This window comes from Thermothelomyces thermophilus, chromosome 1 (genome assembly GCF_000226095.1).
Source record: "Thermothelomyces thermophilus ATCC 42464 chromosome 1, complete sequence".
Taxonomy (NCBI): domain Eukaryota; kingdom Fungi; phylum Ascomycota; class Sordariomycetes; order Sordariales; family Chaetomiaceae; genus Thermothelomyces; species Thermothelomyces thermophilus.
The window spans coordinates 5,156,471-5,172,418 of record NC_016472.1 but is presented as its reverse complement, the minus strand read 5'-3'; the positions used below and the strand labels follow the sequence as shown (position 1 = coordinate 5,172,418).

Here is a 15,948-nt window from a genome sequence, read left to right as displayed (position 1 = left end):
TATCCGGCGACCAGGGTTTGAGCCGACAAGTGCCGGGGCCAGTCCCCGCGGTTAGCACATGCTCCAGACCGAGTTGAACCTCGAACATATCGCTTCCCGGCCGCTCAAGATCCCGACGACGGCGCTCTTATCGATTATCCTTAATCCGGAGACCCTGGGTAAAGCTTCCAGTGAACATTCGAACCGTACCCAGATGCGGTTACGGTAGATTTCCAGTTTATTAATCTCGTCCCTTCCGAGTGCGCAAGTTGCGCGCTGCACCAAAACCGGAAACCGACCCCCCGTCAGCGCATTTCGTCCCTGAGCGTGCGAATTGCCGAGGCACCATGTCGGGCGCGCTGGAGGGCCTCAAGGTGCGATTTCTGATGGACAGCCCGCCCGCATCAGGGCAAGGAGGAGGAGAGCTGTGAGAGCGACGAATCTCTGACAGCGCGCGACGCAGGCCGCCACCGAGCGCATCATCCTCGACCCGAAGTACCATGACCTCTTGGCCATCATCAAGGGTGCCCGCAATGGCGCCGTATACGGTACCAAAGTGCGGTTCCCGCACGCGCTCGTGTATGAGGAGAGCCCGTTGGCCCGTGAATAGCGACGCCTGCGCTGACAGGAGACCATTGCAGCATGATCATGCTCTTCCGCTCCGGAACGTACGTCATGTTTTCCGAAGTTCCCCAGTTCCCCCTTCCGGCCCCGTTAGCTGGGATCCTCGTTGTCGTCCGGCGAGCGCTGACTCCCCCTACTTTGCTACGATGCAGGCTCCGCGAAAAAGCAAGGCTCATCTTCCGCGCGACGCGCACACACGCGCGCAACCTGGCCAAGTTCGCCACCATCTACAAGGCGACCTGCCTGCTGCTCAAGCACTTTGGGCCGACGCCAGGCAAGGAAGGTAAGAGGACAAAGCGCTTCGGCCTTCCCCTCTGTTCACGCTCCAAGCTTCTCCACTCCTCCCCTCTCCAATGGCCAACCCCGCAGTCAGACTTGTTAATTAACAAGATGCTAAAACCTCCCTCTTCCCTCTTGCCGCTGCAGGTCCCTACGACAGCTTCCTGGCCGGCCTGCTGGGCGGGTACATTGTGTTTGGGCAGCGGTCGCCGCGCTCGGGCCGGGTCTCGAGCGTCAACCAGCAGATCGTCATCTACGTGTTCGCGCGCGTGGCGCTGGCGCTGGCGCGCCTGGCCGTGCAACCCGGCCGGGGGCTCCCCGGCGTCTCGGAGCCGGAGACCAGCGCCGTCATCCGCCGCCACGCCTGGCCCGTCTTCGCCAGCCTCTCGTGGGCCGCCGTCATGCACCTCTTCCGCTGGCACGCCGCCGAGCTGCAGCCGAGCCTGCGCAGCAGCATGACGTACATCTACCGCGACTCGGACCGGTGGGATGGGGTGAGGAACTTCTTGTGGCATAACAAGTGATGACCCGGTCGCTTTCTTCTGCCTCTTTTTTTTCTTTCTTTCTCTCTTTCTCTGTTCATTCGTTTCCTTCTCCGAACAAAACTCGGCGGAGACGGGAGAAAGGGGCAGGGGTGGGTGGGTAGGTTGGATGGGTGGTTGTGATGAGTGATACGCGCACCGGCGTTGCGGGGTGTTTAGACTCGGCTTTCTCTTATTCCTCTGTTTCTTTCTTCCGTCTGCCTCAAGCGCTTGATATCGTGGTCTTTGGTATGGGGCTGGGTGGCAGCTCACGCATGCAGGTCCGTGTCTGTATGTACAGTATGTACAGTACATACATACATATGCGTCTGTGGACACGCAAGGAGAGGCCATGGGATTAGCATCGTTAGAGCGGCAGAGCATGGGTGGGATGATAAGCGTTGCGTTGTTGAGAAAGGCTCGATTATCGAGTTGTCGATGCCATCATCTGGATTATCAGCATGAAATATACCAAGGGCATAAAGGCATACACTTGGTGTTAGTCTTTGGCAGAGGGTCGCCGTATGAACGGGATGTGCGAAAGGGTCGACTTGCTAACATTCAACTTGGACCACTGCTCAGGGAAAGTGGCTCAAGGACCAGGTAGATCGCTTCCGTGGCAAGCTGTCTCCCTTCCTCCGTTCGGTTCCGTCTTGCCTAACCATCAAGCTCCCCCATCGACTCTCGATTATCCATCTTTAGAGAGTTTGGTTCACCAAACAACCTCCTCACTTTTTGCACGCTGTTTGCTGAACACTGAACTGTTCGTTCTTGGTTTGGGAGTTGTCGTTCCTTTCCTTACCGTTGATGAGTTTCCAGAGCGCGAAACAACACGGAGCGCAATCTGATCTCCCAGCCTGGCTCACACATATGCCCCCCTGGTGGATCTAGGCTCTGTTGTCTATCCCCACTCACGTCACTGCTTAGCTTCTTCTTCCAACACTCGCGACCTTTAGGCTCTCCAGTTACCAGTAGTATTTCCCTTCGTTCCATCCCTCTCGGCCACACTTGCTGATTGTCGACGGCTGTCCCATCTGCTGAAGACGCGTCTTAAAGGAAAGGTGCCAGGCGTGACCATCATGGATGGCATCCTGCCGTTCCGGACCTGCAAACAAAAACCAACCAGGTCATGTCACGACAGGGTGAAGCACACGTCTGTCCTGGCATCATCGTGGCGCGCGTTGAGTTGGTCACGCATACTGGTCGGGTCCGCGAGAGATCCCAAGTGTCAGGTTGCTGCGAGCCAGCTGCGTCGCGTTGGGCAGCCCCCGACGAATCACATCTTGGGCACGGCGCAACGACGAAAGCCGCTGCTAGACTACAGCGTTGAGCCACACACGCGGATGTGGCACTCATACCTTCTTCCTCTTCTCTCTCTCTCTTCTCTCTCTCCGCTTGTTCACAAACCTCTGATCCACAAACCGGCGTCTAGAAAGTAGAAAGATGGGAACAGCTCACTTCCTCCCTCTCCCACGAGCCTGCCCGCTCGACTACATTCTCTTCCTCTTTGCGTCAACCTCCCTCATCTTACTTTCACCTCAAATCTTTGGGTTCGGTTCGGCACCCCCGTCTCTTGCTCCTCGATCCGTAAAGACAATAAATATATTTATTTACTCAACTCCGCCATCCTCCTCCCCGTTATACACACACAACCCAGCTCATCCTCGACTGCAGCACATGCCCGAGTCCCGGTCAAGGACTGAATAACAGAAAGGAATAAAAGGGGGAAAAAGAAAAAAGGAAAACAAAATCAACACAAAAGAAATAAATCATTCGCCATGGAGCTAGCCTGCACCATCTGCACCACTCCGCTCCCCAACCGCCCGGACCGGGGCGGCGTCGTCGTCTTCCCGTGCAACCACGCCCACTGCCTCGCCTGCCTGCGGCGCAACTACACCCTCTCCGCAGGCCCAGGCCCAGGCCCCGGCGACGGCCCAGGCGCGCGCGGGCCGTTCCGGCCGGTGCAGTGCTGCCCGGGGAGCCGGCTGCCGGTGGCGGCGCTCCGGCGGGCGCTGGGCCTGGGCTCGGCCGAGGTCGCCCGGTACCGCGCCCGCCTGGCCGAGCACGACGCGCCCCGCAAGCTGTACTGCCACGACCCCCGCTGCGGCCGCTTCATCCCCGAGCTGCTGCGCGACGCCCGCGCCGGCCGCTGCCGCGCCTGCCACGCCCGCACCTGCGTCCGCTGCGGCGGGCGGGCGCACTTCGGTGCCGGCGGCGGCTGCGGTGAGGTGGAAAGTGATTTTGTTGGTGGTGGTGGTGGTGGTAGCGGTTTCGGGAGAGGGAGAGCGATCAGTGAGCTCGACAAGAGAAGTAAAAAGAAAAAAGAGGAGGAGGAGGAGGCGGAGAAGAGGTTCAGGAGGGTCGCCAGGGAGATGGGGTGGTAAGTCTCTCTCGCCTTCTCTCTCTCTCTGTCTCTCTCTGACTCACGCCCCTCATCCTCCTTCTCCTTCTTCCCATTCCCCCCCTTTTTTTTCTTCATTTTCTATGTTTTCCATCCTGCTTTCTTCGTCATTCCTCTTGACTCCGCTTCACCTCCCTTTCCTCCAGTCCTTCCCCTTCTCTGACACTCGCCGGCTCTGCGTCTGTTGCCGCCAGGGGCGGTTTCAGCTGACGCCATCTCTTCCTAGGAAGCGCTGTCCATCGTGTAAGCGATGTGTCGAAAAGACGGAAGGGTGTAACCACATCCAGTAAGACCGAACCCTTGCGAGCGAGTTTCCTGGGAGGGCCACGGCCACGGCACGGCTAACCGCTACAGCTGCATCTGCGGATGCCACTTCTGCTACCGCTGCGGTCGCGCGCCATACAGCAACCACGGAGATTGTGCCATGTGAGCATAGCTATTGGATTCCGGGGTTGATGTGGGAGTGAGAATGCCACCGCTCCCCAATCATTTTCTTCTTTTTTCTCCTTTCCTTTCTTTCTTTTCATTTCTTTTTTGGCTTGCTCTTTTCCGCCACTTTCTCTTCCTTCTCTTGCATTGATTGGCGTTGGGGTGGTTGTTTTCTCGTTATCGTGCCTGCGTCCGCTCAGAGCACTTGGGATCGGTAATCATGCCCAGACCATTGGGAATCCGGCGACACCCTTTCTCCCCTCTTTTTCAACAGCACACCAAGGCGTCCGGTAGACAAGACATCCAGCTTGCCGTGTCATACAGGCTGGCAATTGCATAAAAAATCTCCTCGTAAATGAAACCCAACGGCAAAGGTCTTCAATTGCCCGAAAAGCATCACACTTGTATATGAAGTCACGTCAGCCATTTTCAACACCGGACGCCAATTCCATGCCAGCCAGCATTTCCAGTCTTGAGAACCTGCCCAGAGACATACAGCATCAAGCCCAAACTCTATACCAGGAGAACAGCGTTCACGCAGCCGTCGTTCTATTTTTTAACGCATTAGCGTCCAAGACACCGGAAACGTAGCGACAAGACTGGAGCATACCTCTGGGTTGTTTGTGATTTGTGCATAACGACCCCAGGCAATCTTTCCCGAAGCCGTAACGATACCGAGATCGGAAACGTTGACCTCGATACTGGGCTCGTTAGCAACTACACTATTTGACGGACCTTGGCAGAGAAGGTTGAAACGCACATTGTACCCTTGGTAAGGACACCAAGTTGTGTATCTTGTCAAGTTAGTGCCTCGTCTCGAGGTGGATGGGGACGATAAGAGCATACAACTGAATGGAGTTAGCTTGGAGGAGCCATACACACAAGAAAAAGGGGTTGGCACCGGTCGACTTACAGAGGGTTGTTCGGGTTCTTCTTGACGCTGAGGATGGGGAGCTGGACGGTAACGTTGAGTGTCGGGTGGGTGACGTTCGCCTTCTTGTAACGCAAACCCATGGGACGGATAAAACCTAGGAGACAGCCTGTCAGCCCGGAGCACTCTAGATTCAGGGATCGGACACCGCCACTCACGTTCGTATTTGACTGGTCGCCTGGTGAAGTCGGGTCCGACAAACGTAGGCTAAGCGGAGATTAGTATCATGTCCCGCCATCTGCCCCGTGATGAGCCGAGCTAACCTTGGTGACTATACGCTTCCAACCTGTTGGCGGGGTTAGCATCGACAAAACGGACCATTATCTCATCTCCGGGCTCGGCCTACCTTTCTTCTGGGTCTTCTTGCCCGTTTTGACACTGTCTCTCGATTAGCACCCGTAAAGAGAAAAACAAAAAAAAATATCCTCCGGGCCAATCCCAAACGTACACCTTGAACAGCTCCTCCTCGCTGATACCCCGGACCTTGGGGATAGGGACGGAGAAGCGGGCGGCCTTCTCGGCGCGCTTGTTCTTGATCTGCGAGCTCAGCGCCTTGGCCGTGGTCGGGTTGGCGCGGTCGAGCAGGTAAGACGGGATGGCCTCGGACGGCTCCTTCTCGGCGGGGGCACCCTTGACGTTGCGCTCCTCGTGCTGCTTGATGGTCTTGCGCATCTGGATCTTTTGCGCGTGCCGCTGCTTGGCGTACAGCTTGGCCCGTAGGCCGCGCAGGTTCTGCGCATTCTCGCTCTGCTTGTGGCCCTCGCGGGCCGCCTTCTTGCGCGCCCGCTCTTCGTGGTCGAGCCGCCTGCCGTGGAGCTTGCGGTGTCTCTCTGTTGGTAGGAAGAGCCGTGGTTAGATGAGGAACATGCTAGCAATTCGGCTGAACAAGAGCTACGACGGAGAAGAAGGAGGGCGGTGCAGGCCGTCGACGACCACGATGCGGGGGAAGGGGGAGGGGGTAGTAGTCGCGCATACCAATGTATTCGTTCTGGGGCTGTAGACAATCCAACACATGTGGTTAGTAAGGCTCAATCTCGTTGAACAACGGTGACTTTTGGAGGAAGCGATTGCTGACCATGTTGGCTGCTGATGCCCTCGGAAGGGACTGTACTTCTTGGGATTGGCGAAAAGTAAACTTGCAAGCCCCTGTTGCTAGGGATAAGTAACAGAGAGGTCAGGCAGCTCGGGAGATGGGGCTGGTTCGAATGCAGCCACTCGCTCCACGGGCGGTTTGACCGATACCTAAAAAAAATCGAAAACGCTTATCGGAGGGCAACTGGCAGGCCCTTTGGTGGAGCAATTGTGAGCTGCCGCCCATTGGCCGTCGCCATTCTCGCCCACCTTGGGGGTGCCCCACATGGCTACCACCACGTTCGGGAGTCATTGCGTTGACGGGCAGGTCCCAGGGCTGGACGATGCCTGCAGGCCGAGCATGTGGAGAGACGGGAGCTTGCCGAGATCAGGGCATGTCATGTCAACCAGCTGATGGAAGCAGCCACCTGTAGTCCTTTAACTCGAGCTGTGTAGAGCAGCACCACCTCCAACCAGACGCGACGAGAACGGTCCCAGGTAGGGAGACGGAGTCACGGATCGACTGATCTCTACAGATTAAGTGAATAATGTGTACTGCGAAAGTGAAAAATGCTACTGTTATGTAATATGCCCTGGACCGCCCCCGATGCCCAACCATCCATAGACTCCTTGCTGATGATGCGAGGCTTCGATGCATGTCCCTCTAGTGATGATCAACGCCAAACACCTCTGGTATCCCCAAAAAAAGCAGTTCACCCAGAACTCGAAATCCGGCCACCATTCTGTTCGCTTTATGTATCCCGTTCGAGAACCCTAGGCTGCAGCCACAAGCGAGGTCAGCGACCGGCCTTGGCCTTGGTCGCCTCGAGGAACTTGCGCTTCCGTTCCTCTTTCTCACGTTTCAGCCGCCGCTCCAGGGCCTCCTGTTCCATATCCTCGCGCAGGGCTTGAGTTTCGGCCATTTTCTCCTCGTCTTCGATATCGGATAGGCCAGCTTCCATGTCCGACTCGTCATCGTATGACTCATACCGGTATTCGCGGGCGATCCCATAACCGGGTGCACCCTCTTCCTCCTCATCGTCAACGACGAAGTCGTCCAAGTCGTCATCGTCTTCTTCATATGATCTCCGCGAGGTCGAGAGACCATACCGTGGTCTATCACGAGCATGGGTCTCGGAGCTAGGCCGGCTTGAGACTCCAGGCCTGGCGGCTGTCGAGCCTGGACGAGGTCGTGCAGTGCCGGTATACCCTGTTGTCGCCAATGCCGCCTTCTTAACCTTCTTCCCCTCAACTGGTGTCGCCTTCTTCCCGTTCGTCGACGCGGACGAAGGACCGTTTCGCGCCCCAGGCGCCCTCGCTGTATCACGCACAGGTGTGCTTGCAGTGCCAGACCGGCCGATTGCAGACTTTCCGCCAGCCATCCTCGCTTTTTTGGCTTCTGCCGCCTTGAGTTCCTTGCGCTCTTTCATGGTCATGCTCCGTTCGACGGTTTTGTGTTGAATCTTAACCAGAGCCTCCCGTTGCTCCGAGTTAGCCTTCGCCCGTGCCATGATCTCGGCATACGATCGCTTTCTCGGCGGTCCAGCTTCTGTCGGGTTTGGCCGGCTCGTCGCCGGGCGGGAAGACAGTGGCGTGTTGGCAGTAGAGCACGTTGCTCCAGCATTGCTGGGTTTGTTCCCTGCCGCGCTCGGCTTCCCGTTCAAGCTCTTCTTGTCCGCCGCAGATGGTACCTTGGGGGCTTGCTTATCGCCGGAGCCGCCAAGTGATCGATCCGCCGGCCGAGGTGATGATCTTGGGGAGTTGCCATTCGATTTAGACTGTTTCTCTGAGGCAGAATCAACGCGGGCCACCTTGGTGCCTCCCGGGCGAATCTCATCCTCCGCCTTCCGCTTCGGCAATGCGGGGCTGGGACGGGGGGGAGGGTTCGCCGACGTGGGCGGCTTTTCGCCGGTGATCGATGCTATCAAATCGAGAATCTAGTGGAGCGTCAGCCAGTCTTAATGGCGATGCGACAACCTGAGGTGCGAGTTTGGGACCTACTGGCATCGTGGCGATCGCACCGTGATAACAGAGACGTATATGTCACGGTTTGCGTTGACCCTCCCCAACCTCATACCAAATCTTGTCGCCAAGGCATTGAGAACCAACAGAGTTGGCAAGTCGATCTTAACAAACGCTTCCCTGTCTCAACGATATCTGATCGCCTGTGGTGCTGATAAGCCCAAAGTCGCCTAAGAAAAACCTTCCCGATTCCGTAAGATTGTCGGGCAACAACGCCAACTTCAGGCGGCGTTTGCTGGAAGGAAACAAAGAAGTTTGCGTGCTTGTCGGGGCCTCCAATCCTCCTCCGCTGGCAAGGAGCCGCTATTTAACTTGTTGGAGGGGGCGTCAGGGGACCCACATTACTGGCCATGCTCGTGCCAGAGGAGCCGGGTGCTCTTGCTGCAAGGTCGGAGACAGGTGTGACCCATTCCGGGTCTAGCTCGGTCAGGCGCGATACCCAGGCACTGGACCTACTTGGCTCCCAAAAAAAACCTAACTACTGGGAGGTGGCCTGGGCTTTCGGCTTCTGGGGGATATGGCTTGGCATCATTACCTCAGCACGCTGGGCTTCCAAGTGTAGCTTGCAGTGCCCTAAACATCCAGATCATGTGATAAGTGGGTCTGAAATTGCGGGCTCACAATTGCAGAATTTGGAAAATAAATCGGTGCCGCCAACTCTCCTTCAGTAACCCGCCATCGCCGACCAGAACTAAGAAGAGTCTTTCTCCGCCCAACTTGCGGTTAAAACTGATTGACCTCTCTTGTTCTCCCAGCATCCCACAAGTGAGTCTTTTCCTCGCCAACAAGCGGCTCAGCGAAGCAAATCAAGAGTAAAGCGCCGGAACTGACACGGGTCCGTATCAGAACTTTCAAGATGAAGCACCTCGCCGCTTACCTCCTCCTCGGCCTCGGTGGCAACGCCTCTCCTTCGGCTGACGACATCAAGGGTGTTCTCAGCTCCGTCGGCATCGAGGCTGATGATGAGCGTCTCCAGAAGCTCCTCTCGGAGCTCGAGGGCAAGGACATCAACGAGGTGCGAAGGCGCAGGAAAAATTGTCTCCGGAAAGGTTTCAAGTTGCTAACATGACACGATACAGCTGATTGCTGAGGGCACTCAGAAGCTTGCTTCCGTCCCCTCTGGCGGTGCTGGTGCTGCCGCTGGTGGTGCTGCCGCTGCTGCCGGCGGTGCTGCCGCTGAGGCTGCCAAGGAGGAGGAGAAGAAGGAAGAGGGTAGGTATTCCCCGGAGACCGATGAGTCGCCGACCTGACTAACGTCTTCACACAGAGAAGGAGGAGTCCGACGAGGATATGGGCTTCGGTCTCTTCGACTAAGCAACCCGCCACGGTCGCAATCGAAAAGTTGCCGTGCGCAGTTCCGAAACGACCTTGCCACTTGGACAGCTATCTGCGGCGTTCCTTGCGTTATAGTTGCATGGGCCGCAGTGCCAGGTCTCTGGGATGTCCGGGGCCTCGCTTCCGCTGACGCGGAGAGCTACATAGATTGGAGCAATAAAGTGCGAGGGTCTCTTCGGACATTTTGTGATTTCCGGAAGTGTGCGTTGTATCGAAGCTCGATCTGTCAAACAGCGCGATCCCCGCGGCATGTTGCTTGCCGTATTGGCGGGACTGAGAAGACCCAGATTCGACTTCCGTCGACATTGAGAGGCCATGCGCAGCCTACCGCGGCGAAATGCACCTCGTTCAACTGTCCAGGAGTATTCCGTACCTTAGTCACACAACCAGTTCTGCTCTGTGATCTTCGGCCTGACTGAGCGCAAGTTGCCATCGAGTTTGTGCTAAACTAGACGGGAAAGTATACGGATCAGAGAAGGTCTACGGATTAGACTAGTGTAGCTCATGAAGCCCCACCTGCCCTCAATGGCGCGAAATGGTTGTTGCCTTAGGCAAATATGCCGTGCATGACGGACTGACGCGAGAAACGCGCTTGGCCAATCGTGCATGCTGTCTAATTGGCCCGTTGCCCGGTCAACGCGTGAGAGGAGCTCTTCTCGCTTGCAACCATGGCCCGCACGGACAATTTGGAGCAATTTCGACGGTACTGAGTGGGCCGTTGAGCTGTTTGTCCACAAAAGCTCTCCATCAACGGAACCTTCCTCCCCCAAACATCACATGCATGTATTCGCAAGCTTCAGCAGTTAGCGCTCGCCGCCGATGAGACACAATTGCTTCCTGCTTCATCATTACATTTGACGGACTCGCGTTCCCGGGGTCTACGTTCACGTCATCGCTCCGTAGCTTTTTTTTTCCGGAGGGGGGCTGGCAATCTTGCACTTCGCCATATCCGCGCCGAGGAAGGAGCCTCTGGCGCGTGCAGACAGCCCGCCCTCAACTTGACATTGACGTCCACAATCGACACACCAGGATGTCGCCAACGCCAGCAGAGAGGGACGGCCGCCAGGCTGCGGTGGGGAGGAGGACATCGACAAGATTGGTTCTCCGTAGCCAGTCAGCGCAATACCGCAACCTTGACGACAGCTCCGACGATGAAGTACTCAGTCCTATGAAGCTGAGCGCCATCACCAAGGCATTGCTTGGTGCTGGTCACGTCTCAGATGCGTCGTCTTCCACCAACGTTCCGGCCACTGGTGCTCGCCATTCGCCCGAATCACTGGGGAGCTCGATTCCTGCACCAGTCCGGGCAACCACGGGGGGGGACCAGGAGTCCTCGTGGAAGCGGACCCGCGATTCCAACAACGCGCCTGCCTCTCAGCCCCCGACACCACCCAGTGGGTCACACTCACGCATTGGTTCGAGAAGAGGCTCGATCCCCGCCCCTGTTCAGCCTGCATCCAGGGACCAGGAGTCTCCCGTGCAAGCGGCGCGCGTGACTCGCCATTCTCGAAGGGGCAGCACCCACTCTTCCAGAAACCCGTCGCCGGTCGGCAGCAGAGACAACAGTCCCGCCCCAAGGAAACGTGTTGTCCGCCTCAACGCGCCGAGTTCGGCCAATGGCGCAAGCGGGAGCCGCCGGAATAGTCTTCGAAATTCTTTTTCGTCGTCCAGCCGGGGGAAGCAACCAGAGAGCGCAGACGGGTCGAGGGCCAAAACGGCTTCGTCCCCGGCGGCGCAGCAAGATCGACCAGCCAAGACTCCGGTTCTTCCAGTGAGGACAGTCAGGATAGCCGTCGGGTCGTCGGGGCAGAAACCGCCGTCAGGTGCCTCGTCTGATGCACGTCCCAAGTACACCACACGGTCCTCGGAAGTCGAGGGCCGGAATGCCTCCGCAGCGGCCATTGCGCCACCTATTGTGGCTCCCCAGGCCTCCTTGCGAGTCAAGCGAGTCGGGAGGACTCCAGGAAGCTTTTTGTCGGGACCTGCTCGCCGCGGGCGCCGGAGGCAGAGCGAGGATGACGCTGATGGCCCGTTTGAGGCCGATGCACCTGGCTCGGGCAACGAACCAGGTAGCCAGCAAGCTCGGGAGGAGCAGCAGCAGGAGGAGGAGGTCGCGCCATCAGCCGCTTCTGAATATCCCGATTTCGCCGCTTCTGGCAGTCCTGTTAGCGCAAAAGACTCGGCCAGAGCCGCCCTTCGTAGGCACAGGTCGACCTTTATCACGCCCGTGAGCCAGAGGAAACCGGAACACCATCATCTGCCGTTGGCCTTCCAAGACCCGTCCCCTCCCGCGCCCGATTCTGCCGAACAGGACAAGGAAAACGAGGGCCCCTCCGAGATCGCGCCCGTGATTCCTGCCTCTATGCGGGCGGCTAATCCTCCGCCCTCGGCGATAAATCAGCGAGCACCGTCGCAGTCCGTCGCGCCTAGCAACCCGGAGGCCGTCGAGCCTCACGGCCAAGCTCATGGCGCTCCAAATAACCATGTTCTGACTGCGAGGTCTCACAACATTCCCCAGAGACCCGCCCCGCCACCTCCACCAAAGATGTCGGTTGTCGAAACGGCCACTGCTGCTGCGGGCGCTTCCACCGCCGCGCAAGCCAGCAAGAAGAGGCAGTTCTTGCTTCGTGTCAACGGCAAGACGTACACGAGGATCGACTCCCTTGGTCGCGGCGGGTCCGGTAAGGTCTACCGCGTCTCGGCCGAAAACGGAAAGCTGCTGGCCCTGAAGCGAGTGTCTCTCGAGAACCTGGACGAGAGGACCATCAAGGGCTACCACGGCGAAATCGACTTGTTGCAGCGGTTGGCGGGAGTCAACCGAGTCATCCAACTAATCGACCATGAATTCAACGCCGAGAAGCAAACCCTGAGCCTTGTGAGTCGGACTCGGAAGTTCCTCTAGGTAGACGGCCCTCTACTAACCTTGTCTCAGGTGCTGGAAGCTGGCGAGCTTGATTTTAACACTTTCCTCCGCAGCCGCCTATCGGAGGATTGCCGGTTCGACCCGGTTTTTGTCCGGTACTGGTGGAAGGAAATGGTCGAGTGTGTGCAGGCAGTGCATGAGAAGGATATCATCCACACAGACCTGAAACCGGCCAACTTCGTGCTTGCCCAAGGCCGACTCAAGGTCATTGACTTTGGCATCGCTAACGCCATCCAAACCGATATGACGGTTAATGTTCACCGCGACGCCCAGATCGGCACCCCGAACTACATGTCTCCGGAGTCGTTGATGGATTTCAAAGAGTACGCTCTCACCTCGGCCTACAATGGGCAGGTCAACGCGCCACCGTTGCAGCGGCCCAAACACTTCAAACTCGGCAAGGCCAGCGACATATGGAGTCTCGGCTGCATCCTGTACCAGATGGTGTACGGGCAATGCCCCTTCGCAAAGATCACCAACATGATGGCCCGCGTGAACGCGATCAAAGACTGGTCACACACAATCGAGTTCCCCGAGCACACGGAGCACGGCGTCCGGGTGCCGCCGAGCCTCCTCCGCACCATGAAGCGCTGCCTCAACCGCGATCAGACGCAGCGGCCGACATGCGAGGAGCTGCTCTGCCCAACCGATCCTTTCCTCTATCCGATGGAACTGTCGAGCGATGTCTTTACCGCTGCCGACCACGGCAAGGTGATCCCGATCACCCAGGAACTGTTGCGCGACGTGGTCTGGGACGTGGCGCAGCGTGTTCGGCGCGGAGACGCCGCGGATGCCGAGGTGTTGAAGCTGTGGCCGGCAGCGTATTGGGCTAGTTGCAAGAAATCGCTGGCCATGCGGAGCGGGGCCGGACCAGGTGGAGCTGCTGCCAGTGGCAATGGTGCAGGTGCTGAGAAACAGCATTAACTACAGGGATTGGATTGGATTGGATTGGGAAAGGAAAAGCGACGCTGATTGTACGATTTTCTTCGGATGATGACGAGAACTGTTTTGATGTTCAAGACCCCACACTGTTCGCATTCTTATATACCCGGGGCTGGCTGGAAAGGAACTTTGTTCTCTTTTGTTGTTTGAAGATTTTGGGTGGCTTGCAAGCTAGGAGTTTCGGGGTTGACGAGCTTAGAGCTTTTTGGACACTGAGGCCTCCGCACGATGAAGCAAAGCAACTGCTGCGAGGCGTTTAGCAGATATGTATTCACTTTAATAATTTGGGTTTGGCTATGCGCTCTAATAAAGAACTTGTGGCCTTCTCCACTGCAGAGGTAGCTAAGTTTCAATGCCTCCGTTGTTGATCTTGATAGATTTCGCAGCCCTGAGATACACATCCTGCGAACCATAAGCAGGAAGGACCTGCTTGGGATACACGTTTATCTCTTTTTTATTCCTTTTTTTTCGGGTGTGTTCTGTGTCGGTGATGATTTGCATCGCCTCTTCCAGGCCGCTGAATGCATCCATAGCATATCTCGAAATGAGAGAGTAGGAAAGGCGAAGCAAGACTGCTCGAGAAAACAGCGGCCCCCTGACGAACATTCAGGGTACGAGAGACAGAGACTGGGAATATCTGTACAATAGCATTTTGTGTGTATGATACATACATATGTCTATCACGCCCACGCGCCCTCCTTTACCATCTTACAAGCTTGCGTGACATGACCACACCGGACCCTACTCCTTCATGCCCCGCCCCACGGCTCAAGTCCACAAACGACCTCTCTCGATGGACGGGTACGGCTGCGTAGCAACGCCATTCCCCCCCAAACGAGGCGGTAGAGACCAGCAGCCATGCTCTTGTGTCTGTTACCGCCGTTGGTCACTGCTGCTATCTCCAACCCTCTCTCCTCACGGATGGATGCATTCACCACTCCCCGAGCGAAGCACTTGAAAAATCCAAGAGGACCAAGCCCAGTTAGTTGTCTCAAGGAGATCAACCCTCCCCCCCTTCTCTCCTCCCCTTCCTGGCAATTTCTCCTTTTTCCCAGCTCAGGCCTCGTCGAGCACGTCTGTACGGATCTTGAGCTCGCTGATCCTCAGGACGGTGTAGCGGTGCTTGCTGGTGACGCGCTTGGCGCGGCGGCAGCGGCGCTTCTTCTTGATCATGGTGCGCATCGGCTCGGCCTCGGTGCCCGTGACGACGGCGCGGCACTCGAACAGGCGCTCGTCGATGTAGGGGGCGCCGCGCAGGGTGAAGTCGCGGCTGCCCAGGATCGAGGCCCGGTTCAGGCGCAGCACGTTGCCCGGCTCGACCCCGGGCATCCGGAACGGCAGCCGCACGCTGTCGCCCTCCGTCACCAGGTACGGGCGCCCGTGGATGTGGATGGTGATGTAGTGCCCCGGCTGCGCGGCCAGGACCGGGAGGAGCGTGCGCACCGAGTCGCTGATCGGCTTGGCCGTCACGGGGGGAGGCTGTCGGGGCGGTTCCCGCTTGGAGGGGAACTGTGGTTGCTGTGGTTGTTGTTGTTGCTGCTGTTGTTGCTGCTGTGATGATGCGGCGTTGGCGACGATGGTCGGGTCGGGGTGGGAGGACTCGATGTGCTGAGCGGTCTGGTTGAAGAAGCGCACTGTCGGTGCTACCGCTGTCACCGTCTTGGTCGTCGTGGTAGTTGGCGTCGCTATCGTCGTCGGGCGAATGGACGGGACGAGGCGCACGACGGGAGCGCGCAACTCCAGCACGGAGCGCAGCAACGCCCTGCTCATGGCTGACTGATTGACTGGGTCTCCGGCGCGTCCAATTAATTGGATCGGTGTTGAGCGAGTCTTGAGCCGTCACGGTGCGGTGTCGGCTCCGCGATGGGCTGGCCGTCGGTAGCTGGCGTTGGAAAATTCGGTGGATTGGACCTGAAGGTCGGTCGCCGGGCCGGCAGATTTTGGTGGGTCCCCCTTGTGCAGGGGTTCGGCTCTGCCTCGGCGAACAAGGGCCTTCTTTCAGTTCAACAACCTCCCTTTGTTCCAAACATTCCGGGACGGAAGGAGCAGCAACGTTGAGTGGCGTCTTGGGGACGCATATTTGGTTTTTTAGAACTAGCCCTTGTCTTCAGCTGCTCTTTCCGCCACTTTCTCGGGAGCACCGCTATCCAGCAACACTCGTAGTAATTATACCATACAAAGTATATTACATTCACCATATCCTTCCTGTTAGGGATTGTTACTGTCAAGCTCATCACACATCTATCAATTGACTTCAGTTCTTCATCAAATTTAATCCTTTGTTTACATCACAATGCAGTGAGATTTGAAAAAAAAATATCAAAGCCAAAATAGCGCTCCTGATTGATCTTTTTTTCCGTCTGTTCTTTCTCTCGCCTCTCCTGGGTTACTTGCGGCTAGTGATCAACTAACTAATTACCTACCGCGCATAATCCGAGGATTTCACGTTCTTTCCGGTATCGATCTATCGATTGATATCGATCAATCAACC

General features: G+C 57.2%; 7 protein-coding genes across 7 annotated transcripts; 4 read left to right on the top strand and 3 right to left on the bottom strand.

The window, feature by feature from the left end:
- The first annotated feature begins 214 nt into the window (after positions 1–214).
- Positions 215–1,926, top strand: MYCTH_2296889 (uncharacterized protein). Its single transcript, XM_003659570.1, has 5 exons — positions 215–353; positions 443–558; positions 621–647; positions 756–886; positions 1,030–1,926. The coding sequence occupies exons 1-5, from the start codon at positions 327–329 to the stop codon at positions 1,404–1,406; spliced, it is 678 nt and encodes a 225-aa protein (XP_003659618.1). The 5' UTR covers positions 215–326; the 3' UTR covers positions 1,407–1,926.
- A 1,059-nt stretch (positions 1,927–2,985) lies between these two features.
- Positions 2,986–3,966, top strand: MYCTH_2296887 (uncharacterized protein). The gene has a single exon (XM_003659569.1). The coding sequence runs from the start codon at positions 3,182–3,184 to the stop codon at positions 3,785–3,787; it is 606 nt and encodes a 201-aa protein (XP_003659617.1). The 5' UTR covers positions 2,986–3,181; the 3' UTR covers positions 3,788–3,966.
- Positions 3,967–4,560: 594 nt separating this feature from the next.
- MYCTH_63776 (uncharacterized protein) lies at positions 4,561–6,352 on the bottom strand. The gene is made up of 10 exons (XM_003659568.1): positions 6,240–6,352; positions 6,140–6,158; positions 5,613–5,994; positions 5,511–5,542; positions 5,428–5,450; positions 5,323–5,371; positions 5,145–5,261; positions 4,994–5,027; positions 4,844–4,934; positions 4,561–4,782 (listed from the first exon to the last, which is right to left on the bottom strand). The coding sequence occupies exons 1-10, from the start codon at positions 6,240–6,242 to the stop codon at positions 4,747–4,749; spliced, it is 786 nt and encodes a 261-aa protein (XP_003659616.1). The 5' UTR covers positions 6,243–6,352; the 3' UTR covers positions 4,561–4,746.
- A 390-nt stretch (positions 6,353–6,742) lies between these two features.
- MYCTH_2296883 (uncharacterized protein) lies at positions 6,743–8,530 on the bottom strand. Its single transcript, XM_003659567.1, has 2 exons — positions 8,237–8,530; positions 6,743–8,172 (listed from the first exon to the last, which is right to left on the bottom strand). Exons 1-2 carry the CDS (start codon positions 8,240–8,242, stop codon positions 7,033–7,035), a joined length of 1,146 nt encoding a protein of 381 aa, XP_003659615.1. The 5' UTR covers positions 8,243–8,530; the 3' UTR covers positions 6,743–7,032.
- Positions 8,531–8,919: 389 nt separating this feature from the next.
- Positions 8,920–9,994, top strand: MYCTH_2313790 (uncharacterized protein). Its single transcript, XM_003659566.1, has 4 exons — positions 8,920–9,022; positions 9,104–9,272; positions 9,337–9,469; positions 9,525–9,994. The coding sequence occupies exons 2-4, from the start codon at positions 9,114–9,116 to the stop codon at positions 9,569–9,571; spliced, it is 339 nt and encodes a 112-aa protein (XP_003659614.1). The 5' UTR covers positions 8,920–9,022; positions 9,104–9,113; the 3' UTR covers positions 9,572–9,994.
- A 517-nt stretch (positions 9,995–10,511) lies between these two features.
- Positions 10,512–13,855, top strand: MYCTH_2296876 (uncharacterized protein). The gene is made up of 2 exons (XM_003659565.1): positions 10,512–12,467; positions 12,525–13,855. The coding sequence occupies exons 1-2, from the start codon at positions 10,623–10,625 to the stop codon at positions 13,437–13,439; spliced, it is 2,760 nt and encodes a 919-aa protein (XP_003659613.1). The 5' UTR covers positions 10,512–10,622; the 3' UTR covers positions 13,440–13,855.
- A 581-nt stretch (positions 13,856–14,436) lies between these two features.
- MYCTH_2296875 (uncharacterized protein) lies at positions 14,437–15,375 on the bottom strand. Its single transcript, XM_003659564.1, has one exon. It carries the CDS (start codon positions 15,225–15,227, stop codon positions 14,514–14,516), a length of 714 nt encoding a protein of 237 aa, XP_003659612.1. The 5' UTR covers positions 15,228–15,375; the 3' UTR covers positions 14,437–14,513.
- Between the last annotated feature and the right edge of the window lie 573 nt (positions 15,376–15,948).